The sequence below is a fragment of the Pimephales promelas genome, chromosome 5 (genome assembly GCF_988280905.1).
Source record: "Pimephales promelas chromosome 5, fPimPro1.hap1.1, whole genome shotgun sequence".
Lineage (NCBI taxonomy): Eukaryota > Metazoa > Chordata > Actinopteri > Cypriniformes > Leuciscidae > Pimephales > Pimephales promelas.
Genome location: NC_142773.1, coordinates 38,960,672 through 38,986,763, shown reverse-complemented (window position 1 = coordinate 38,986,763; position 26,092 = coordinate 38,960,672). Strand labels below are relative to the sequence as shown.

General features: G+C 39.0%; 2 protein-coding genes across 3 annotated transcripts in view; both read right to left on the bottom strand.

Annotated features, from left to right (window-relative positions):
- Positions 1-9,210, bottom strand: part of pde1cb (phosphodiesterase 1C, calmodulin-dependent b) — a 99,093-nt gene extending 89,883 nt beyond the window's left edge. For both annotated transcript variants that reach the window (XM_089131500.1, XM_089131501.1), the window contains exons 1-2: positions 8,810-9,210; positions 7,132-7,365 (exon numbers count right to left, since the gene is read on the bottom strand). In XM_089131500.1, the coding sequence (XP_088987626.1) occupies positions 7,132-7,365; positions 8,810-8,846 (271 nt within the window). In that variant the 5' untranslated portion in view covers positions 8,847-9,210. The remainder of the gene's footprint in view (positions 1-7,131; positions 7,366-8,809) is intronic.
- Positions 9,211-10,078: 868 nt separating this feature from the next.
- viml (vimentin like) lies at positions 10,079-25,738 on the bottom strand. Its single transcript, XM_039675560.2, has 9 exons — positions 25,184-25,738; positions 23,853-23,913; positions 21,796-21,891; positions 15,182-15,343; positions 13,800-13,925; positions 11,893-12,113; positions 11,715-11,758; positions 11,545-11,630; positions 10,079-10,506 (listed from the first exon to the last, which is right to left on the bottom strand). Exons 1-9 carry the CDS (start codon positions 25,684-25,686, stop codon positions 10,465-10,467), a joined length of 1,341 nt encoding a protein of 446 aa, XP_039531494.2. The 5' UTR covers positions 25,687-25,738; the 3' UTR covers positions 10,079-10,464.
- Between the last annotated feature and the right edge of the window lie 354 nt (positions 25,739-26,092).

Sequence of the window (26,092 nt, the reverse complement as noted above, 5' to 3'; positions counted from 1 at the left end):
TATGGAAATATAGTTTATTTTGTATATACCGCATTTTCAGTTTTCTGTAAGAAACATATTTCTCTGTGCTTTTTAATGAAAACAAATATTAAATCTATACTACTTTGACTTTTTTTATCACAAGGTTTACAATGTGCTCGAAACAATAATATTGTTTGAATTAGAAAAAAAATTATCTAAATAACAGGAGCGGATGGAAAACTCTAGATAAGAGAGCTCAGTTGCGTTAATGGTCTGAAAGAGTTTACGACACATTTCAAAATATAAAGATTGTTGCAATTTTTTCCTCTTCAAGAGAAAGTGCTCTTAAAGTTTTTTTTTTTCATAAGCTATTGCTATCTCTTTAAATTTAATTCTATAAAAGTAGTTAAGTCAAGTCACTTTGTGACGTTATATGAGGCTTTTACAAGATTGCTTCAAAGCAGCTTTACAGTGATAAACAGAAACAGGAAAAAGATTAAATGATGCAAACAGTTCATTTCATCTGTAAAGCAGCTCTAAAAGAAAATAGTGTCATTGTTCAGCTGAAGTCAGTTCAGTGTTGATTCAGTTCTGTTGTAAAGATCAATTATTAAATTAGTTAACTTTTTCATAGAAAACATTGATGTCATCGTTCGGCTCAGTTCAGTTCTTATTTGTCCAATAACTCTGCAGCACACCTCATTAAGCTTATGGCTAATCAGCATTTCTGTTATTTAAACCTTTTTAATACAATTATTTCAGTGTTGTGTAGCCAAATTCTTTGCTAAATAAAAAGTAAAACAGTAAAAAAATAAAAGGTTATTCCACTGTTCTGTAGCGGAGAGGCTCTAACTGGTTTTGCTTAAAGATTTTAATTTCTAACATGGACAGACAGATGGACGAATGACAAATTAGATAGATTCTAGGTTGGCCTTATAATGTTAGTATGTTTTTTAGATAGAAAATAGTCATAATTTAGAAATAAAAGGCATTTTCCGAGCCTGATTTTAGTCTCTGATTTGAACGCTCTGTTTGAAGGGGCGTGTCTGCTGTGGGATTCAGTGTAACCGCCCACTGCTGTGATTGGCTGTGGGATTCAGTGTAACCGCCCACTGCTGCGATTGGCTGACATGCTTGCATATGAAATAGCTCTGTATTACATGTGAAACTTTTTCTAATACCTTTACGACAGCAATTATAGGGTTTTACGAGATTTACGAATCGTGAGAAGATTTTAAAGCATTTAGATCTATTCCCATCACATAAAATGTTGCCGTGATGAGCATTGAGCAAACAGATGACAGTCTGATGAAGATCTTATCATTTCCATGCAGTTTCTGCACTCTCTCTAATGCTTTCACCAACGCAGACACGATGATGTACATACAGTAAGAGCTTCGTTGTGCGTCATTGATTTCATTACGAGTTGTCCAGTAGGGCTGGGCAAAAAAATCGATTTTTCGATTAATCGTTTTTTAAAATGTGTTCGATTCAAAATCGATTCTCAACGGCCACGAATTGATTTTTTCCAAATAAAGGGCTCGCGGACGCGGTGCTGCATCTTCTCGTCTCTCTGCACTAGGCAAGCGCTGCAGCTGTCGATACACACACGCCTTCAGGAGTCGGGACATGACGGAATATTCACTTAACATCGTAACCTATGATCGTAACTAACGTTTATCATTTTCACGTCTTTTTAAGTTTTACAAGCAATGTTAAACCATCCCGTGCTCGCGCACTCAGAGATGTCTTTCACTGCATGCACAGTACAGCCTAAATCTGCCTCACAAACAGCTCGCCAGAAACAAACGTTTTATCCCTGGATTATATCACTTTAACAGTTAAAACACGCGACATTATGTCAAAACTCTGGTCTTGGTGAGTAACCTCGTAAAGACAGTCAGTAATGTCTTAAATTAGCATTAAACGCGTGTGACAGAAAGTTAATATAACAGTAATGGATTTGCGCACTAGTTCTTAAAGTGAACGCAGCCATTTGTGTCAGTCATTAATTTCTGTTGTCATAACAACAGAATATAGTATTAATTGTAAGCAATCAGAATAATAGCCTTTGTATTTAATTCAGTCTGGACTATACTATACTACTAGACTATCCAGTGTTATTTTACATTGGACTTTATTCAGTTTCTGTAGTATATCTGACATACCCAAAAAACTACCACAAAATGTCTCTTAATTTGTGTCTTTATTCTATTGTATTTATTTGTGCTACTTTTTTCAATTTAATTCAAAGATTGAAATCAAGCTTCCATACATAAACTCTTAAAACAAAAATAAACAAAAAAATTACATTACCATTTTAGGTAAGATCAATGTAAAAAAAGGTCTAAATATTTATATATTTATTTATCTATATCTATCTTAAACATAAAATAACATGATGCTGTTTGATCAAGCTGTGTGACTGTTCTGACTTTTTTTGCATATTGCATCAAAATCCTGTTTATTCTTTCTATGCATTTAGTGTAATAAAAAGAGTTTTATATACAGGTTTAAGGCTCTTAATTTCCTTAACCACTAGTAAACTTATGTCCACTGTTCTTTTTTATAAATATAGGATTTGTATTACATCTTCATTATAGTCGAATCGAGAATCAAATCAGGAATCGAGAATCGAAAATTGAATCGAGAATCGAAATCGAATCCAACTGAGAGCTTGTGAATCGAAATCGAATCGAAATTGAAATGTGAATCGATACCCAGCCCTATTGTCCAGATAAACTCGCGCTGTGTGGAAAGATTGTTCTTTGATCGCTTTCAGTATAATTTGTTCAGAATTTAAATAAGATTATTTTCATCCTACTAAAAGAAATGATGTGAAGTTGATATTTCAGTCACTGGCTTGACTTACTCGTGCATAAACAGTATTGAACGATTTTGAGAGAAAGTTTACCTGTCTGAAGTGAACTTGTATAATTAGGCTACACATCAGAAACTGTTGCTTAATAACTATTTAATTTAATATATATATATATATATGTGTGTGTGTGTGTGTGTGTGTGTGTGTGTGTGTGTGTGTGTGTGTATTGCCACACCCAGATTTTGTAAATAAAAAAGTTACTTTTCAGTTAAGAAAATAAGCAGCTTTGTCATTATAGCATATAAATATCTTCAAGGCCTTTCCAATATTGTCTTAAGTTGTCTCCATACTTCTCCAAGTCACAATCTGTGTGTTTCTGCTCCATCTGTTCAGACAAATCACTCTATATTTAAATAACAAAGCCCTAATTATTCATAGCAGGTGCCGGTCTCATCCTCAGACATGCAGACGGGACTCAGTTTTGACAGGCTACATAATGCAGCTATCGTAACAATTGGACTCTGGACACCTTAAAACACGCCTTACACCAAACTGCACATCTAACTGAACTCTATAACACTGAGCTGATTGTGTTTTGTTTTGATCTAAGCGTACAGTAACATTCGATCACCGTGTCGGTTGGTGTCTCCCCACCTGTGGCTCTCTAGAGATGCAACGCTGTAGAGGGAGAAAACCCTGAACAACCAACAGCAGGAGACTTTACTGTCACTAGTTTATGGTAACCATGAAACATAGAGCTACTGGAAATATTTTAGTCACCCTCAAGGGTCGTTTCCTCTATTACAGGTCAGGTGAAAAGGGGACAGAGAAGTGGTATATTGAAAACTGAATCCTTTAAAACTTGATGATTTTAACGACATTATTTTCGTTGCGCATCATACCTATTTTCATATACTGTATTGTTATGATGATCCTGTTTTCTAGTCCTGTCCTGACTGTTTTTTTTTATGATGAAAATGTCCTGGTTTCTACAGAAAAATATAGGACAAGGAGGATGAGGAGGAAAAACAGGATAAAGAGGAAGAAAACTAAAGATTCGTCTTTGTAAGTTTAAGAGAGCTATTTTTGTTCAATTTGGAGGTCTTTCTTTTAGTTATTTATTATTTATATATTTATTTTTCTAATACAGAAGAGACGTTATTTCTATCTTTATTTTTGAAACCTGACATGTTGAGTAACCTATGAGAAGCCTATCTGAAGCCTATCCATACTAAAAAAAGAGGCATAGTCTACTTTAAATGTATTGAAATTAATAAGGCATCTTTGAGTAAACTTCGAGTATCATTTGAGTATCTGTTTGCCGGGCCGAGTGTCCTGGTTTTTGGTAATCAAAATATGGTCACCCTAATTTTATTATTATTTTAATATGTTCCTTAAGGTTCACTTATAATGATGATAAAATTTCTTGCACAATGTGACAAAAATTATAATCAACGCTCATTCTGAATCAATGTCTTGTTCTGGAGGCAGGTATATGCAAATATATTCGCCCGTGTGACGTTACAAATCCCAGAATATCCAAACATGCCATTTTAGGAGCTTGATTAAATAAGTGCTTTGTTTATATCAAGGAGGACGTTTTAAGCTCTGAAATTTGCAGGAATGTTTAATGGTGAAAAAAAGATCCCTTGTATGTCAAAAGATCAATGCAAATTTGATGTCTTATGTCATGCCCCCTTAATACTTTCATTCAGCAAAGATGCATTAAATTGCATTAGGTGACAGTTATAATGTTATACGAGTTCTATTTTAAATAAATTCTGTACTTTAAACTTTTGAACTTTTTATTCTATATACATAAACACACTAAAAATATTATACAAAAATATTTCCACAAATAATCCTGTTTTCAACACAGATAAAAATGTGCCACCACAGAAATAAATTACATTTTAAAATATATTAAAATACAAAACAGCTAATATTTCACAATATGTTTTACTGTATTTTTGATCAAATATATTATTTAGATCAAAAATCAATTAAATTCTTTTTAGACACCAAACATTTGCATGAAAGTGTTTCTAATAAATCTATTAAATAAAAATGTAGGCAATTTGGCATTTTCAATAGTAGACAGCAATTATAAAAATAAACCTTGAATGGTTATGTCCATTTTAGATTTGTGTAAAAATCCATCTCTGAAAAGCCCTTGTGCTTTATAAAGCATCAGGACACAGTGTTATTCTAACATCAAACAGTTCAGACATAAAAAACACGGATCTGCACCCTTCAAAAGAATTGTGGCGGCGCATCATTGATCATCCCATCATGGAGCGTTTTTCTCATCTGTTTCACAGAAGTGCCTGAACTCTCTAATGTGCAGATAAATGGATGCTATCACCCGTGTTTTGACCCAAAATAAGCAGACACCTGTTTCCCACCCGTCTCATAAAGGCATGTGCTGAAATTCCACAATTACCCAATAGAGGCAGATGAAAAGTGTGGACACTTCAGCTACACTTACAAATATATGAATGACATTAAAAAAAATTAAATATCAAAACATAACCATCAATAATTGTTATTATTATTATTATTATTATTATTATTATTATTATTATTATTATATACATATACAAACACACTCACCTAAAGGATTACACCTGTTAAATTTCTCATCTATGCAATTATCTAATCAACCAATCACATGGCGGTTGCTTCAGTGCATTTAGGGGTGTGGTCCTGGTCAAGACAATGTCCTGAACTCCAAACCGATGAAATCTCCACTCAAACCACTACTCCCTACATCAATTGGCTTTATGCACAGCTGCACTACTTCCTGAACTTAAGCCAGCTCCTTGTTTCCTGTCTGCCATTATTGGTCAAATTGATTGATTCAGGTGTGCCTGACCTCAGTAGTCATGGCAACAATAATCAGACACACCTGAATTAATCAAGTTTGGCCAATAATGGCAGACAGGAAACAAGGAGCTGGCTAAAGTTCAGGAAGTAGTGCAACTGTGCATAAAGTCAATGGGCTATATGCACGCATAAGTTCCGCATTTGACGCAAGGATGCTCGTCCATTTCCGGTTGTGGAGATTAAAGCGGAGGAAACCGGGATTATGGCAGAGTCTTCAATATTTACTGTCCTCCCGTCTTTGAAACGAAACGTACATACGTTTAGATGTAATTTTATATATAGTTATGTTTATTTAATATAATTTTAAAAAGAAGCACAAACACAACGAGGGGTGTCTGTTTTATCTGTTTTTGTGACTAACGTTTCTTTAGTATAACCATGAAGTATAAAATTCAATATAAATTCTCGGTATTGCATTGGACTCTACGATCGGCGGAAGTTATCGAGCATCCTTACACCTTCACTGGAAATACCGCCGTGCGTAGAGCCCATTGCATCACTTCACTGCCATTCACAACTTCTCTCCCGTAGCCTCATGGGATAGTAAAGTGTCCATCAGATGCGCAATTCACAATCTCGCCAGAAATAGGTCATTTGGTTACTTTTCCTCTATTATTTATGAGTATGAACACTATGAATTTGGACATTGAATTTTTGCACACTGTATTGTATAGAAGTAGGCATATATGGACACAGGGTGTGACTTTTATTTATTTAACCTATTTATTTATTTATTTATTTATTTATTTTGCAGAGGAAGAATTTTTAACATTAATATTTAAAAAATATATTATTCCTCTATTTTTTAAAGAATTTCAACCTTTAAAAGCCTATACAGTAGCCTACACAACAATCTCCGAAAAAGTTACACCAGCTCCTTGCTATTTTTGACGTTAAGCCCCACAAAAATATAAAAATTGATATAGATTCAGAAATTGAAATTTGATGCATTTAAAGAATATGTATTGATGTATAGAAATTGAATGTATTTACGTCATTTTGGTTTGATCTGTGTTCTGAATATATTCTAAATAGCATCACCAATTTTTCTCTTTTTTTTTAAATCAAGATTTTCAGGCTTTAAAAGATTTTAAGTTACACCACCTAGCCATAAACTTTAATATAAACAATTAAAAACATGCTAAATAGAGTAGAACACTATAGCCATTTTGAACTGTATTCTGAATACAGACATGGACAACAACTAAAAATGTCTTGGAAAGATGGTTTGATATTTATTTTGTTTTGATTTGATATTTTGATATTTAATGTAGGCTAATGAACTTTAGCTATTGTACTCCAAATGCTAGGCTACTTTTGAGCCTACTGTATAAACAACAAAAAAACAAACAAAAAAACAATTATCAATTGAACTCTCCAGCCATTTCAGCTTTATATGCCTTAATCCACTTCTTAGAAAGTCCTACATAAGAATATGAAACATGACAGAAACTTTAACTCACGTGTGGCAGATGCAGGAACCTGTTTGCTCGTGTTTGCTCTGGATGTGCAGTTTGTTTTCTGCACCAGCGGTTCTTTGCTAGTCTGTTTGACGACCACACCAGCCCCAGTCCGCGGCTTCGAGTCCGGCTCTTTCTGCGGCTCCGAACCCACTTTGACCAACGTGTTGCGCGACTTGGTGAAAGCTGAGGTCACTGAGCCCATCTCTGCCGAACAACCTTCAGCTGACTGAACGTCTGCTTGGGAAAGACAGTTACACACTCCATGACTTTGATTCAGACACTGTCATTGCTGGCTCGTCCTCATAGAACTAACGTTATGGCACAAGGCAAAACGTGTCCTCTGAGCGTGGATAATGAAACACCTTCTTTTATTCGGTTCAGTCTATTTGCGACTCATTTTGTCAAACGTAGGCGATGGAACCAGCGGAAATCTCCCGTGCGCTTTCCCGAGAGAATGCGCGCGGTCGTCACACGAATAAAGTTAGTTTGGCAAACACGAGTCTCTGGGGTCACGAGCGTTGAAAACAAGCATCTTTAATTAGTCTGTCAAGTGTATTGCATTAATGAAATCCGACACTGTCGAACTACGAATATGCAATTACATTCACAATTAAAGTTATAAGAAATAAAGGGGAAATTGACATTATTAAGCAATATGTCATAATATTAAGCATTATGTCATAATTTCATGTCGTAAAATGTTATTTTTCTTTTTCATCCCTGATGCAAAATAGCCTGCAGCTTGGTAGTCGGTTTAGTCGAAGCTGCCTGGTTATTTACTGTTCAGTTTGGTGGTTGACCAACATGTTCAAAAACCAAGAGCAATTTGTATTAAAAATAAAAATTTAAAGGCAGGGTAGGTGATTATTTCCAGAACCATTTTTTGTCTCTTCACGTGATATCAATTACTAGTCTATATAAGTGGTCTAAATAATCTGTGAAAGGCTTAGGACCAAATTCGTCCGATCAGACCGACTGCCTGTCAACATGTATTTTCATTCTTTCCTGCACCATGCAGCTGTGTTTCATCAGTCAGCATACCACAAATAAATGTCACCTTTTACAGTTCCACCTGGAGCAAACCAATGAGCCTATCCTGTGTTCACGCCATGGATGGAAACGGAAACCCATGACGTTTTACTCAGAGCAATTCGTGACTCGAATTTATGAGTTTCAATGGCAAGGCAACGCTATCAACGCCGAAGTGAATCTGCAGCTGTCAGGTGATACAGGTCAGAGCTATTTTACGGTTCGGCGCGGCACGGTTCGGCTCGCTTCTCCACTGTGCAGTACGACTCGGTTCGGCACGGCATGGCTCTGTTCGCTTTAGCCCGGTTTGACTGCTCTCGCGGTACTTTGATGGCATGCACCGATTGGTCTCACAGCAAGTCGAACACACCTATTGTAATGTTATGAGCTTTTAGACATGAGATAACGCCCTATTTTGATGCTTTTGTTTGCTCCCTACTGTACATGTTTGTGTGCTTTGGAGACGCTTGGGAGGGAGGGTGGGATCTTATGCTTTCAAAACTAGCTTGCTATTGCTAGCTTCTCCGAAAATTGCCTATACTGTACCTTTAAGGTATGAATAAGTGAAAATGTAAACTTCTCTAAGTTAACCATGGATCTTAAATGGTTAGTTCACCCAAAAATGAAAATTCTGTCAGTATTTACTCACCCTCATGTTGTTCCAACCCCGTAAGACCTTCGTTCATCTTCGGAATACAAATTAAGAAACTCCTGCATACTAGTCCATAGGCTTCTTGAGGGAATGACAATTGATGGCCTCGAAAAAAGTCATTAAAGACATCGTTAAAATAGTCCAAGTGACTACAGGGGCTCAATCTTAAGTTTATCAAACGACGAGAACACTTTTTGTGCGCAAAAAAACAACAACAAAAATAACGACTTTATTTCAACTATTCGTTTATTTCTCCCTCTGCGCGAGTCAGGTTACTAGTTTAATAGCGTAAGCTTCTGTTATTGTACGTCACACGCATCACACACATGACCAGCGTCGGCCAATAGTGAGCCTACGTGTGACGTAGCTCTACGCTATCACACTACGTTAACTGACTAGGCCCAAGTAAATATTTGAAATAAAGTCGTTATTTTTGTTTGTTTTGGCGCACAAAAAGTATTCTCGTCGTTTGATAAACTTAAGATTGAGCCCCTGTAGTCACTTGGACTATTTTAACGATGTCTTTAATGACTTTTAGATGCCATCAAGTGTCATTCCCTCAAGAAGCCTATGGACTGTATGCAGGAGCGATCTTAATATCTTAAATATCTTAATTTGTGTTCCGAAGATAAACGAAGGTCTTACGGGGTTGGAACAACATGAGGGTGAGTAAATACTGACAGAATTTTCATTTTTGGGTGAACTAACCCTTTAATTTATTCATAAATCGAATTCATAAATTCCATCACACAAAGCAATCGCATGGCTTTGGAAAAATTATAAAGGCTAGTGCACGAGTTGTATGGACTAGGCTATACATTTATGTGTCTTGTCTCTTAGAGCTTGACAGCTCTCTGGTCACAGTCATGTGTCCTTTAATTAAGGAAGCATTGACATTCTTCAAAATGACCTTTTTGTTTTCCGTGGAAGAGAGAAAATCATTTTGTAAATGATTTTGCTTTCTAGCTGAGCTATTCCTTTAAAAAATTTGTTCAGATATGACACCACACATGGGAACGAAACAGGAGCTAACACTCATGTCCAGGGAGTACAAGTCTCCATCACTGGAACAAACAGACAGGAACACACATGCTATCCCACATGAATGACTAATAGTGAACATGGATGCTCCTCGGAGAGAGAAACATCCTGTTTTGAAAAGGTATATCAAAATCGGAGACTTGAGAATGCAACCTTGACTTGACTGTATTTTTTGTTCTTAGAAATGTCCACAAGATGGCAGTGACGGGCTTCAAATCAAGAACCACTTCAAAAGCATTCAGTATTTTACTGTCAAAATTTTAATTTCCATGGAAGAAAAATCAGACAAAGAATGAGGCTCTTTAAGAATACAAACTGTTCTTTGATTATTTTTATTGAAGCATTTTCCTTAGGCCACATTATGTGGAAGATAAAAGCAGGTTTAGACAATGAAACGATTCACAGTAACTTACGCTAAAGGTCACGTGTTCTCACTCTGAGAAGAACTACAGGTCCTCTACAGGCTCAAATACTTGAAAGGTATATTTTTGGGCAGATAAAAAGGCACTTTAAAGCGAGCTATTGTGGGTTGTTCACATTAGATGAAGTTAGTACACTGGCGATACAAAAAAATGTGCTGCAGTTGGTGGGTAATAAGAGATTTCTCTCCATCACTCCAGGTCATCGTGGTTCTGAGTGGACTCATTGATCACCTTAATAGAAGAGAAGAGCAGAATCATTTTTTAAAAATCTGATTTCAGGTTAACTTAAAGAACAGAAAGGGCGATTATTAGAGATTAATGGGAATTACAAAACAGAAATAAAATCCTGTACATATTTAAATAAATACGTTGAAGCATATTTTAGCATATTTCATTATTTAATTGCGATCAAGACATGTTAGAGATACACCTAGTAAGCATTTCGCTGATTTTCACACTTTCAATAAAGTGCTTTAAAACGTTTTAATTCTTTATAAGCATAAGACAAAACATGTTTTGTTTTTTGGTTCCACTGCGCTACTTTTCTATTATTTTTCTATGTAAACACACACTAGACTGATGTGTTTGGCTGTTGTTCTCGTCCTTCGCAGCATCTCGCGCATGACAGTGTTTAGGATATGAATTCTTGATATCAACAATTCAATTCTTGATATCAACAATTGTATTTTCACTAGTGAAATGTCACCATAGGCTGCCATTCAAAACCAATTGTTGGATCAAGAATTGATTTCTTACTGGTTGAAATTCCAATTTGACATATCAGAAATACAATTATTACTAGTAAAAACCTTTATTTTTGATATCAAGAATTCAATTGTTACTAGTTGAAATGTCTATTCTTGATATCCACAATTGAATTGTTACTAGTAACAATGTTCATTTTTGATTTCAATAATTCAATTTTTACTAGTGACAATGCTAATTTCTGATATCATGAATGTGATTGTTACTAGTAAGAAAGACATTTTAGATATCTGAAATAATATTGATATCAGAAATACATTTTCAGAGATCAAAAATGACCATTTTTACTAGTACAAATTTAATTGTTGATATCAAGGATAGACATTTCAACTAGTGGCAATGTAATTATTGATATCAGGAATTCACATTTTTACTAATAACAATGTAAATTAAATTGTTGATATCAAAAAATGTAATTGTTGATATCCTGGAAATGAATAAAAGCTAAAACGGCTTGCCATAATAGTGTGTAAAAATGATAACAGTGATAAGTTAAGCACATACCTGGCCATCTCTGGTCTCAATGGTCTTAATAAGAACTTTCTTAGTAAATGTATTTTCAGTAACAGGCTTGGACTCGAGCATCATATCTGTGAAAATGCCATTTTCAATTAAACTGCACGTGGACATTTTTTTTAATCATAGTGTTATTTATTGATGACTTGATGTCTTACCTCTCAGACTGAAGGAGGAGAAGTTTGGAAGAGGGGGAGCAATTCTACATCCAAGAGAATAAAATGTAGAATTAATTTATAAAACATTAAAACGCGTTGTTTCAACCATTTTCATAAAACAATATCTCTTTAAAGAAGTCATGCAGTAATGCACTAAAAGAGGGTGTGAAGTGTTCACCTGCTCTCCTCCCCTTCTAGAAGTTTCCTGTAGGTGGCGATCTCAATGTCCAGGGCCATCTTGACATTGAGCAAATCCTGATACTCGTGCAGGTGTCTTCCCATCTCGTCCTTCATGCTCCGCAAGTCCTCCTCCAGCCGAGCGATGTTATCCTGGGAACTAGATGACTCCATTCCAAAGTTCTCCTCCATCTCCCTCATTTGACGCTCCAGAGATTCATTCTGCATTTTTTTACATCATGAAAAGGTGTTATCATGGAATATCAGGTTTTTATACACCAAGGTTAAGTGTTGTAAAAAGGATCGTGTTAAAGGGTTAGTTCACCCAAAAATTAATCACTAATGACTCACCCTCACGTCGTCCCAAGCCTCGTAAGACCTCCGTTCATCTTCGTAACACAGTTTAAGATATTTTAGGTTTAGCTTTCTGTCCCTCTATTGTAAATGTATGTCCGGTATACTGTCCTTGTCCATAAAGGAAATAAAGACATCATGAAATTAGTCCATGTGTACGGAGGCGTATTGCATTCTTGAAGAAAAAAAATCTACTCTGTTTTTCTGAATTAATGAGTTAATTTTTCATGAGAAAAAAAATTTGCTCTGTTTTTCCTAATTAATGAGTTAATTTTTCATGAGAACATTTTTTTTTCTCTGTTTTTCTGAATTAATGAGTTAATTTTTCATGAGAAAAAAATTTTTTTGCTCTCTTTTTCTGAATTAACGAGTTAATTTTTCATGAGAAATTTTTTTTTGCTCTGTTTTTCTGAATTAATGAGTTAATTTTTCATGAGAAACAAAGTTTTTCTCTGTTTTTCTGAATTAACGAGTTAATTTTTCATGGAATTTTTTTTTTTTTGCTCTGTTTTTCTGAATTAACGAGTTAATTCAGAAAAAACAGAGCAAAAACTTTTTTCTCACGAAAAATTAACTCATTAATTCAGAAAAACAGAGAAAAAAATATTTTCTCATGAAAAATTAACTCATTAATTCAGAAAAACAGAGAAAAACTTTTTTTCTCATGAAAAATTAACTCATTAATTTAGAAAAACAGAGCAAAAAAAATTCTCATGAAAAATTAACTCATTAATTCAGAAAAACAGAGAAAAAAAAATTTTCTCATGAAAAATTAACTCATTAATTCAGAAAAACAGAGCAATTTTTTTTTTCTCATGAAAAAATAACTCATTAATTCAGAAAAACAGAGTAGATTTTTTTTCTTCAAGTGAATGCAATACGCCTCCGTACATGTGACATCAGTGGGTTAGTTACAATATTTTGAGGCATCGAAAATACATTTTGGTCCAAAAATTGACAACGCGGATTGACAACAGAACCGGAAGAGAATACAATGCTGAATAAAGTCGTAGTTTTAGTTATTTTTGGACCAAAATGTAGTTTCGATGCTTCATAACATTGTAACTAACCCACTGATGTCACATGGACTACTTTGATGATGTCTTTATTTCCTTTCTGGACAAGGACAGTACACCATACATACATTTACAATGCAGGGACAGAAAGCTCTATGAAAGGAGGTCTTACGAGGCTTCGGACGACATTAAGGGTGAGTCATTAATGATATCATTTTCATTTTTGGATGAACTATCCCTTTAAGTGTTTTTTGTGAAGACTGCACGTATTCTCGGGAGAGGCTCTATAGCAGACATTGGTGTAAACTGTCTTTTTCTACAGTCTGTATTTTCTTTAAAGTTGACAGGCAAAGCATCGGTTTGAAGGGAAAAGTTAGTAAAACTGTCACTCATGCATATAGCTGAGTGAATAATACGACGATAAAACAACAGCATTTGGAGAAAACTCTACATCCCCCTTGAGGACTGAGGATTGCTTTTACAGTCATCACATTTCTAGCCAAAGGACATGTCTAAATACTGTATGTAAACTACTTACTGTTCCCTTGAGGGCGTCCACCTCGCAGGTGAGCGCCTGCACCTGACGGCGGTATTCACTGGCCTCCTGCTTGGCCAATCGCAGAGCTTCATTATTCCTGTTAGCCGCTTCGGTCAGGTCAGCAAACTGAAAGTGAGTGAAGACATGTGTTAGTAAAGGTAGGCAGAGTTTGGAAACCGAAGTAAAACTTAAAGGGATACTTGACCTCTGGAAAGATGAATGTGTGGTCATTTATGTAGAAGAAATGTGAAATTATTTTTGAATTTGGAGCTTTCTAGACTGAGAAAAGCCAGAAATTGTATTTTTGGCTCATGTGGATAAAAGACAACAACTCCCAGAATGCACTTGCTTCGCTGCCCTAGGAGGCCACGCCTACCGGTAACAGAGCGCAGTAGTTAAACAACAAGTCTAGGCTACTAGTGATGAGTCTGACCGAAAATGTGTTTCGAGATCGCCCCAAAATGTCCGGGATTCGGCTTTTGCGTTCTCCAGTCGCCATTCATCATGTTTACTGTGGCGAGCGGGACGAGTGAGGGCCGCGGGAGAACGGCGCGAGGCCGGTGGCGTGATTACCGATGAGAGACACCTGTGAGACGCACTGGTCTCGTATCTCTCACGGAGGAGCGGGAATTTTCTTAGCAAAGTTAAAACGCACATCAACCGATCACTTGTTTAGCGTTCATGTAAACACTACATTCAGATTCACCAATAGCAATGAATTCAGTTAGACTGAAACAAAAGCTGTGCCGTAAACAACGAATGGCGACTGCAGAACGCAAAAGCTGAATCCTGGACATCGACGGCCGGACATGTCCGGGAAAAAGAGGATGGGAACCCCGACTACTCAGCTTTCTCCACAGAACAAGAGCCTGCTAGCTTAGCTTCCAAAAAAAGATGGCCGACACTATGTGTTCATTCTGTGAGTGAGATCGCCCTCTATAGGCGGGTTGAGGACATGCGGGACAGACCCACTACTGACTGTAGAGCCTCTGGACAAAAAATCCTCTGATGATGCGAAATTACGATTTTTGCGTCATCTGAAGATTTTTTCCAGACAAAAAATACATAAATCTCTCGTCTCAGGGGGATATGAGGGTGGAAAGCACGCTAATTCGAAAACACTACTGGTTTTCTACTAATACAAAGCTTAATGCTAAATCCTAAAGTATCCCTTTAAATCTGAGTATAAAAGGAAAAATCCATTAAAAAAAAAATGTTTTAGTAAAAGAGGATTTTTTTTCATTCATTAAAAGCAGAAGCAGCTCACCTGACAGTTATGACTCGCAAAAAAAAAAAAAATGTGAAGCAAGATGAAGAGGCTACGATGTTGATGAGAAATAGAGGAAATCCCTGTTAATGGTGAAAAGGCACATGCTAAATACCTTGGATTTGTACCAGCCCTCTGACTCCTGGATGTTTTTGGTTGCCAGGTTCTCATACTGCAGCCTGACATCTCTCAGAGCCGCTGTCAGATCAGGTTTAGCCATGTCCATATCCACCTGCACCTGCTGGTCCTGGATCTGTGCCTGCAGCTCAACCAGCTCCTACAGAGAGAGAGAGATTCCAGGCTGTGTGCTTTCTGAAAAGCATCTGTCATACCCATTTTCTTGTGTTGTGATCATAAAAACAGAGCAAATTTTGACATTTTGAGTAGCTTTTGCTTGTGCAAAACGTAGGGTGTTGTGCACGGTTGCCAGGGTGTTGCTATGCAGTTGAAACAGCACACATACTGTAGATGGTTTTTGCATAGTACGTCTCATTCAAACGTCTCAGGTTACAACTGTAACCTATGTTCCCTGAGAACAGGGAACGAGACAATACGTCGAATGACGCTATGGGGAACGCCTCAGGCGTGACAGGTGTCTGAAATCAAATATCAACTCACAGTAATCAGGTTGACCGGCGACAGCCCGTGCATCATCAGCTTGAATGATGAGCGCGTCAATCTGGATGTATAAGAAGGGCGCCTTGAAACCGTGACAACATCCTATCGTCTGAAGGGACTGTTGCAGGCAGGCCCCGAGGCATGGCAACGAGACGTATTGTCTCGTTCCCTGTTCTCAGGGAACATAGGTTACAGTTGTAACCTGAGACGTTCCCTTTCGAAGGGAACTCAACAATACGTCGAATGACGCTATGGGGAACGAAATACCCACTCCGCCATGCTGAGGGGAGTGCATGCCGAAAGGCAGTGACAACTGTCAGAACCAGTAATTCCAAGAAACACTGAAACCACTCACCCTATGTTACATCGGGCTGTCAGTGACAGCACTCCCTACCGGTCATAGCCCAAGCTAATGAACCAAGAAAAACCAGAACGTAATAACGTGAGTAAATCAGGGCCAGCTCAAAGGCTTTAGGACCACAACTTCAAAATAGAAGGGGTCCCTTCTAGGGAGTGTGGCTAGGGGGCCAAAGAGACCCCCAGCCAGTCACTATTCAGGAGAACACTCCTCCTGAAATGCCCCCAGGCTGGCCTGGTGATCTGTACTAAGACACACAGTCTGGCCATAGCCTGTCCGTCCAAGACAGAGCCTCTGGAAATTGCCTAGAAAAGGCATCCAAAAACTGAAGGCCCGCGAAGCTGGCGGAAACCATCGAGTTTCGGATCACAGAGACGGGATCCTCCGGAGAGTGTGACTCAACCTCGAACCAATGGGAATCGTACACTCAATCCACGAGTTTCCACCCAGTGCTCGCTTTTGAGCACTGAGGAAGTAAGAGAGGGATCAAAAATCAGGAAGGTCAAAGAGACCTAAGACCTGATGACCCCATGTGTGGGGAGCTCCGATACATGAGGGCTCATGTCAGGAAGGCCGTACGTTGTGCGGCCTGAAACCCAACGACCACAGCATGTGGAAGCTCATCCTTCAGGAAAGCCAGAGGCTAGAAACCTGACAGACCCACAATGTTGGGCTACCTCGAAAAAGGTCTAGTCAGACCTAAAACCACAGTTGTGGGAGATAGCTTGAACAAGGGAAGTGCCTGTCGTAATGTATTGCGACAAAGACACATCTACAGTGGGACCCAAAGTGAAGAACCGGAGTCTGAACCACATAAGAAGGGACCGAAGCATACCGCGCGTGACCCTCACCATATGAAATGGATTTTAAAAACTGCACAAGACATCTCGTCAGGTGACTTACCACAATAATAGGTGAAGTATAGGTTTGTGTACTTCACTCTGAATTCAGGAAGGCCTGTTGAGGCCTGTAACCTGGCGTCCACAGTGTGTGGGAGCTCATGGCCAGGAAGGCCTGGTAAGGCCTGTAACCTGGCGACCACAGTATGCGGGAGCTCGTAACCTGGCGACCACAGTATGTGGGAGCTCATAACCAGGAAGGCCTAGTGAGGCCTGTAACCTGGCGACCACATCCGGTGGGAGCTCGTACTCAGGAAGGTCAGTGAGACCCAGCCTGGTGTACCTGAAAAACCACACCAAGTGGGAGCTACTTCCAGAAGTTAGCTCTTAAGAACTCTTAAAGTGGGACCCGAGGAAAGACCGGGGTCTGAGCCACATAAGAAGGGACCGAAGCATACTGCGCGTGACCCTCACCATAAGAAATGGATTTTAAAAAGTGCACAGGACATCTCGTCGGGTGACTTACCACAATAATAGGTGAAGTATGGGTTTGTGTACTTCACTCTGAATTCAGGAAGGCCTGGTGAGGCCTGTAACCCAGCAACCACAATATGTGGGAGCTCATAACCAGGAAGGCCTGTTGAGGCCTGTAACCTGGCGACCACAGTGTGTGGGAGCTCATGACCAGGAAGGCCTGGTAAGGCCTGTAACCTGGCGACCACATTGGGTGGGAGCTCGTACTCAGGAAGGTCAGTGAGACCCAGCCTGGTGACCACAACCTGTGGGAGCTTACTCCACCAAGTGGAAGCTACTTCTTCCAGAAGTTAGCCAGAGAAGGGCGTCCCTGTAGCCAGTGACAGGACGCCACTTAAAGTGGGACCCAAGGGAAGACCGGGGTCTGAGCCACATAAGAAGGGACCGAAGCATACCACGCGTGACCCTTACCATACAAAATGGATTTTAGAAAGTACACAAGACATCCCGTCATGTGATTTACCACAATAATAGGTGAAGTAGGGGTTAGTGTACTTCACTCTGAATTCAGAAAGGCCGAACTTGAGGCCTGTAACCTGGCAGCCACAACAAGTGGGAACCCATAATCAGGAAGGCCTGACAAGGCCTAACACCCGATAGTCCCAATGCATGGGGAGCTCACATTCAGGAAGGCCGCTGAGGCCTTCAGCCTGACATGTGAAGACTCACCACTACAACTTAGCGACCACGAAAAGTGGGGGTTTCACATTCAGGAAGGCCTGGTGAAGCCTGCAACCTGACATGTGACAACTCACAACCAGCAAGGCCAATGAAGCCTGAAGCCTGGTGACCACAGAGTGGGAGCAAAGTGCTCAGGGAAGGTGGTGAGGCTGTAGTCTGGCTACCGCATCATGTGGGAGCCCACATTCAGGAAGGCTGGGTGAGGCCTGTAAACTGACTACCACAGTATATGGGAACTCATAACCAGGAAGGCCCCTTTGAGGCCTGTAACCTAGCAACCACAATGTGTGGGAGCTCATCACCAGGAAGGCCTGGTGAGGCCTATAACCTGACCACCACAGAAAGTGGGAACTCATAACCAGGAAGGCCCCTTTGAGGCCTGTAACCTAGCAACCACAATGTGTGGGAGCTCATAACCAGGAAGGCCTGGTGAGGCCTGTAACCTGGCGACCACAATGTGTGGGAGCTCATAACCAGGAAGGCCTGGTGAGGCCTTTAACCTGGCGACCACAGTACGTGAGAGCTCGTATCCTGGTGACCACAGTATGTGGGAGCTCATAACCAGGAAGGCCTGGTGAGGCCTGTAACCTGGCGACCACAGTATGTGGGAGCTCATAACCAGGAAGGCCTGGTGAGGCCTGTAACCTGGCGACCACAGTATGTGGGAGCTCATAACCAGGAAGGCCTGGTGAGGCCTGTAACCTGGCGACCACAATGTGTGGGAGCTCATAACCAGGAAGGCCTGGTGAGGCCTTTAACCTGGCAACCACAGTATGTGGGAGCTCATAACCAGGAAGGCCTGGTGAAGCCTGTAACCCAGCGACCACAGCATGTGGGAGCTCATAACCAGGAAGGCCTGGTGAGGCCTGTAACCCGGTGACCACAATCAGTGGGAGCTCATAACCAGGAAGGCCTGGTGAGGCCTGTAACCTGGCAACCACAGTATGTGGGAGCTCCCACAGATGTCTCTCCGTGGCCACCATAGCACCGACAGAACAGCAGCTTGCTTGGTGGCCCGGAGTCCCGCAACAGATCGGTCTGGTAGGCCTGAGGACCACAAGGGCGTGCAGAACCGCACCTGCCTGACCTGCTGCCGTGTACGCTCTGTCATTCAAGCATGAAGATGTCTTGAGCAGCTTGGATGACAGGGTCAGAGCTCTTAGTGAAGAGGACCAACCAGAGACGAGATAGTTAGCCAACGTCTCGTCCACTGGCGGCCTCGACACTTATCCGTTCTCCACGGCTCCCTCCACAGCAGCGAAACTAGCCCGCTGATGCAGATAGAGACGTGAGGAGAACGGATTCTTCCATACCCTCTCGATCCCAGCGTGGAGATCGGAAACGAATGGAAGGCTCATCCGGGCTGGTGGCTTATGGGTGGGGAGGAACCAGCCATCCAAAATACCATGAGCGGGTTCCTCCCAGACGCGCCTCCACTGCAACAGCAATCTGTCTGAGGCGCGCCCCATAATGTCAACCAGCTCAGCGTACACTGGGCAGGAGGGCTGAAATGATTCGGTCTCAACCAAACTGACATCCTTTTCTATATATATATATATATGTATATATATATATATATATATATATTACAGCCAACTCCTGCCCTGCCCAAAGAGAACAGTTACAGATTCACCAAAGAGAGAGAGCGCTCATTTTCTCTCTTCTTAGATGTTCAACATTAATCTGTAACTCACCCTCGTCAGCTGGTAGATCATCCGCGAGGTTAACGCCCCTCTCCCGATAATCTGCCAGCTCCATCTGAAAGCTCCACGAGCTCAACCGCCACTGAGCCTCAGCCCGAGCGGGAACCGGAACCGCGGGGTTCAGATTCCGCGCCCACTTCCCTCGAGAAGTGGGTCAGACGAGAGCAGAGAGTTCTGAAAGGAAAAACTCTCAGTTCGCGCAAAAAACTCCCTCGAGAGCTTCCCGCGAATGCTCTTCTCTCAGGCAGAACACGCACAGATCGTGTGAATCCTCCGGTGTCAAATATCTGGACACAAGTCGGCACACTCGCGCAAAGTGTTTCTCCACGTCTCTGCGCGTTTAATCGTTGATACTATCACACAGACAAACAGTCCCTGAAGACGAAAAGATGTTGTCACGGTTTCAAGGCGCCCTTCTTATACATCCAGATTGACGCGCTCATCATTCAAGCTGATGATGCACGGGCTGTCGCCGGTCAACCTGATTACTGTGAGTTGATATTTGATTTCAGACACCTGTCACGCCTGAGGCGTTCCCCATAGCGTCATTCGACGTATTGTTGAGTTCCCTTCGAAAGGGAACAGTCATTTTATGATTTAATTGTATAGATAATGCTGTAATGGATTTACATTTGTATGACAAGTATGATGCCTTGGAATTAATTGATTAAAACAACGTTTTAGTACACAAAGGTCTCTATGAAAAACAATGCTATACATTTGATTGTGACTAAATGCAAATCCCTGGACTTTTAGAAACATTATTTATAATATAATTTAATATAATATAGGCAAGTTTACTTTATTGTGTTTTACAATTAAGAAAAAAAAAAGAATTTTAAAATAATAATCAATTCCTAACTGCCTGATCTCTAAGTTTATAACATAATACAATATAATTGTAATTAAATTAGGGCTGTCAAACGATTGATCGCGATTAATCGCATTCAAAATAAAAGTTTGTGTTTACATAATATATGTGGGTGCACTGTGTATAATTATTTTTATATATACAAATACACACACATGCTTGTATATATTTAAGAAATATATTCATGTATATACTGTATAGATTTATATATAATTTATATTATATATAAATATAAATATTTTATATATAAATAACATTTTTTTCTTTTATATATATATATATATATATATATATATATATATATATATATGTGTGTTTATTTATATATATATATATATATACAGTATATATATATATATATGAAGAGTTCAGATGCAAAAGCCTCTAAATGCCATTTGAAATTTTCTTCTTTAATGATAATTTTTATCAAACTTGTATATTTAAGTTCAGTAATTTCACTTAAATAACAATTAATAGGTAATTATCATTGCCATTTAAGTGAAATCACTGAACTTAAATATACAAGCTTGATAAAAATGATCATTCTAGAAGAAAATTTAAAATGGCATTTAGAGGCTTTTGCATCTGAACTCTTTATATATATATATACAAAATAATTATACACAGTGCACCCACATATATTATGTAAACACAAACTTTTATTTTGGATGTGATTAATCGTGATTAATCGTTTGACAGCCCTAAATTAAATATAATACATTTGTTAAGAATAATTATTAATTGTATAATAATCATTTTATTTCGTTCATTTAATATCTGCATACTATAATTTAATGATAGCAAATGACTATTTTACACAATATTTATTAAAACTTCATAAACACTTATTTTTTATTTTTTTTTTAGATTAGATTCAATGGCAACATTTACGTGCTCCCATAACACGACCAAGACAATACTGCAATTAAGTTGGAGATCATAAGTATAATACTCTGGTTATGTGATTTATACGCTACAATCACTGTAAAGCAACATATTATGGGAAAATATGTGCAAAATATTGGTTGCTTATTCAGTCTATCACTAGTTGAGAGTGTGGTGGTGGTGAGAAGATGCATTGATCTGTCACGTAATGCCTTTTACTGTGAGTTGAAACAATCTCACCTCATCGTGGAGCTTTTTCAGGAAGGCGAGTTCATCCTGAAGAGACTCCACCTTCCTCTCCAGATCCACTCGAGCAAGAGCAGCGTTATCCACGTCCTATACACGACATTAACAACATTATATGACACAGCATCACGGCTGAATTGAGCACAGATGCACAGCAAGCACACAGTGAAGAGGTCTTTGTGTGTTAATGGGTATTGAGCACAATGCCCTGCAGTCTGTGTGGCACCATTTGGATGTCTGCTGACGGGACGACCCATAAACAGGGCTTTAACGCTCACTGTTTTTAAGCTTGACACGTGCTCTCTAACACACACACACACACACACATATCCAGGCATTCCTGCCCTTGGCAGCCAGTTCAGACATAACAGTTTGCTTTGTCAGGGTCTGCTGGTCTGCTGGAAGAGCAATCGGCAGAGATGGAGATTTCCCAGCGCTAATGCCAGAGACAAAGACATTCAGCTCTGAGTTTGACATGCCACACAGAGCCGTTCCTCAAACACAGACCACAATCTCTATCACGGTTCCCAAACTAAACCCACACTTGTTTGTTTCTGTGATTAAATGAAGAAAATGAGTTGCGAAGTTTGGTCATACCACCCCTTGTAATGATTTTAGGGAATAGATTATGAGTAGATTCACAATTCTTTATAACTTTATCCCCTGGTTTTAAAGGGATACTCCACTTTTTTTTTTTTTTGAAAATAGGCTCATTTTACAACTCCCCCAGAGTTAAACAGTTAGGCCATCAATGTGTACTTCCATTTACGAGTCATTAAATCATGTTTAATTTGGACTTCTCTGTGCATGCTCTTTGAGGTGGTGACCATAGACCTCCATTATACGACTGACAGACAAGAACGGTTTGACCTAAAAATATCAAAACTGAAACTACTGCGGAAACAAAGACACCTACATCTTGGATACCCTTGAGGTAAGCTAAAACATACCAAAAATTAATTTCAAAGTGAACTATCCCTTTAAACAAGGGTGCGTGGTAATAGAGGTGGCCAACACAAACAGAGGCAGGGCAATGCTCAAAACGAACAAGGATACATTGAACCAAGGTAAGAAAGAAAGAACAGACAGATAAGAACCCTCGCAATATCCTGATATATCAAACAGCTCCTCTCCTTTTTTAAAACAGCCAATAGCGTTTTGTTTAGAGCTGTTGAGCTTCGTAAAGCAGCAGTTTTCACCTATAATCTCTAACCATTTCTCCTTCTAATCTCCTCCATATCACTTTAGGTGCAGAATTCAAAGGATGCGATACATATTCTGGTATACGCCAACTCTATTTCTAACGTTGGGGGCGGAGCTTCATATTCTAGAGAGAATTTGATTGGACAGAAAATCTGATGGGAAGCTGTAATCAAAATCATTGATCCATATTGGCAGAAGTGAGAGACAGCAAGTTTTCAATGCTTATCTTCTTATAGATACCAGTAAGGCTAACATACTTATACTTAAATCCAGAAAACTCTGTCTAACTTTAAAAGAATCTGCAGAATTTTTTTCTATAAGAATAGACCAGTAAAAAAAAAAGAAAAGAAATTGTGCAAGAAAGTATTTCATGAGGCCTTTGCTGATGCATAGCTGAAGATGTTATCACTACTGCAGTTTCAGAAGGATGGTAAAACGTGTTGCAACATTTAAGAGAAGCAAGACTAGTTTTCATTATTTAGATGTAAAAAATTGAGCAATATAGAATGAGATGAATTGATAAAATTGAGTAATTTCTGCATCTGGGTGGATGACTGAGCTCTTACTTGATAATCTACAATACCCTTCAAAAGTTTGGGGTCTTTGTATTTATTTTGTATTTTTTTAATAAATGTCTTTGTATTTATTTATTTATTTATTTATTTATTTTAAAAAATACCTTTCTCCCATCTCTTGTGTGTCTCAATAAACTGTTTAAAACTCATTGCTCTCTCACTGTTCTGTGACAGAACTACGTCAACACAATGGATAATGCTGCATTTCAAGGCACTTCAGTGGGACACTGCCATTTGAAAAATAATAGTAATAGTTATACAATCGTGTTTTACCTGTCTGAAACTTCTCATGCTGTTCTCTGCATCTTCTCGCTGAAGAATCTCATCCTGCAGTCTATAAATGACACATCAATAAGAAAACACCTTGGTTTATTATCAGTGGCGTATAGGTTTGATTTTGAAATTGGTGGGGACGGGGACATCAGTATATAAATGTATTTTATGTTTTGATCGAAATTATTGCTATATCAGTGTCACTGGAAATTGGTAGGGACATGTCCCTAGCATATATTCTACGCCCATTTAAAAATATTCACCAATTAAAAATATTTTTAAAAATCCAAAATTTCACTAGATGATTTATTGAATTATTACACAGCTTTAAGGAATATTTGTTTCTTATTGGTCAATCACAACATTTAGCTTCTCAATAATGACTCTGAATCTGAATGTTCTCATAAGCAATACTCTGGCTCAAAAACACACTGCTCGCTTGAGGTTATTTTCATTGCATTAGACCACAAAATGATATAACAAGTGGCATATGCAAACATAGCTAGATGCTTTGACAACCGCAAAGTTTCCAAAAAGGTTCTGCACAGGGTACAACAAGGCTAAAGACCCCCGAGGTAAAAAGCACAATTGATTTTATGTTTTCCACTAAAAAGCACAGAACTTCCCTGTCACTATAAATGCACTGCACAATATCCTTATGCATGAGGTCACTCACTTTGTGCAATTACAAAAAATATATTGATAATTTTAATTCTTGTAATGTTGATTTGTTGCAAAGGATTGCACACTTACTAAAATAATAAAAAGAAGGGGGTTCTTATAGTGGGCTATACAAACTCCTATATAGCCAATATCTTAAATGTAAATTTGCTATTTTGAAAAAAAAGCATCTTGCTCTCTATCAATGATGTTTTGCGTATAATCAGGGTAAAGGCCCTAGAATGTGATGTTTTTAATATAAACAGACTTCTGTTATATTATCAGAAAAGATATGGTTAATAAAGGGAGATTACTAAAGAATATTTGTGACGCGTTATCCCCAACACAGCTGAGGAAAACGTTTTTACGTGCATATGATACGCAGTTCATTTGCGTGTAATACACTTGCACCCCACACCACTAATTCTACCCAAACGTATAATAGCTACGCACCCCACACCACTACTTAACCTACCCTAACCAACCAATGCGTCCTATGCACGTAAAAACTCACTTTAGAGTATGAATTGCACGATAAACACACTGCGTGCTATAAAGACGCATTTAGTGTGTTCGGGTTGATATACCACTTTGTATTCTGTATGACTTAATGCAATACCATTCACACATTAACGTGCCCAAACATTTTGTGAATGTTTGTTATAAGTTACTTCTCCCTGAGGCGCTCCATGTCTTCTGCCAGGTTGTCTCGCGTGACTTCCACGCGTGCTTTCTCCGTGATGAGCTGGTCGACCTGTCGCCTCAGGTCACGCATCTCCTCCTCGTACAGATCCGCGATGCTGGACGATCTCTGACCCCTCAGCTGCTCCAGCTCCGCGCTCAGGATCTTGTTCTGCTGCTCCAGGAAACGCACCTTCTCGATGTAACTGGCGAAGCGGTCGTTCAGTGACTGCATCTGCGCCTTTTCACTGAGCCGATTCGCCTTGAATTCCGTGTTTAAGGCGTCCGAGAGACTAAAGTCCACAGTCTCCGAGGTCAGTCGTGGCATCCCCACGCTACTTCGGACTCTGGAGCTCTTGGACGCGTAAATGATCGGAGCCGAGGAGACGCCGAAGGACACCCGCGAGCGCACGGAACTGGAGGTCTGACGGCTGGAGAACGCGCTGCTCCGGCTCACATCTCCAAAACGCTTTCTGTAGGAGGAGGTAGACATCGTGAACTGTTCAGCGAACCGTTTCTTCTCTTCAGGAGCTGTCCGTCCCAAACGGGGAGAAGCATTATTTATAGCCAAATGATTATGCAAATCACAAAAGGATGCTGGAGGATTTGAGTGACACAATCAGAATCCTATCGAGTTCCTATTTAAGTTTCTCTTCTCCGCCCATGGAAATAAACTAATATAAATTAAGGCCACGATGCAACATACTTTTTACTCTGGCATTTTATTATAGATTTAAAACTACACATTTTTCACCAAAACCAAACGTTTATGTTTGTAGGCATGTGTTTATATACAGTATATATATATATATATATATATATATATATATATATATATATATAAATTATATGCTTAATTAATTTTGTTTTAATTCAATAAAAAATGCAATAGCCCTTTG

Bases quoted from the DNA above. Each gene is read 5' to 3' on its own strand.
- viml (XM_039675560.2), bottom strand. From the start codon at position 25,686: ATGTCTACCTCCTCCTACAGAAAGCGTTTTGGAGATGTGAGCCGGAGC. The intron at 23,914-25,183 runs GTAACTTATAAC...TGTCATTTATAG, and splicing joins ATGGAGCGCCTCAGGGAGAA to ACTGCAGGATGAGATTCTTC. The intron at 10,507-11,544 runs GTATGTGCTTAA...TCTTCTATTAAG, and splicing joins TTGAGACCAGAGATGGCCAG to GTGATCAATGAGTCCACTCA.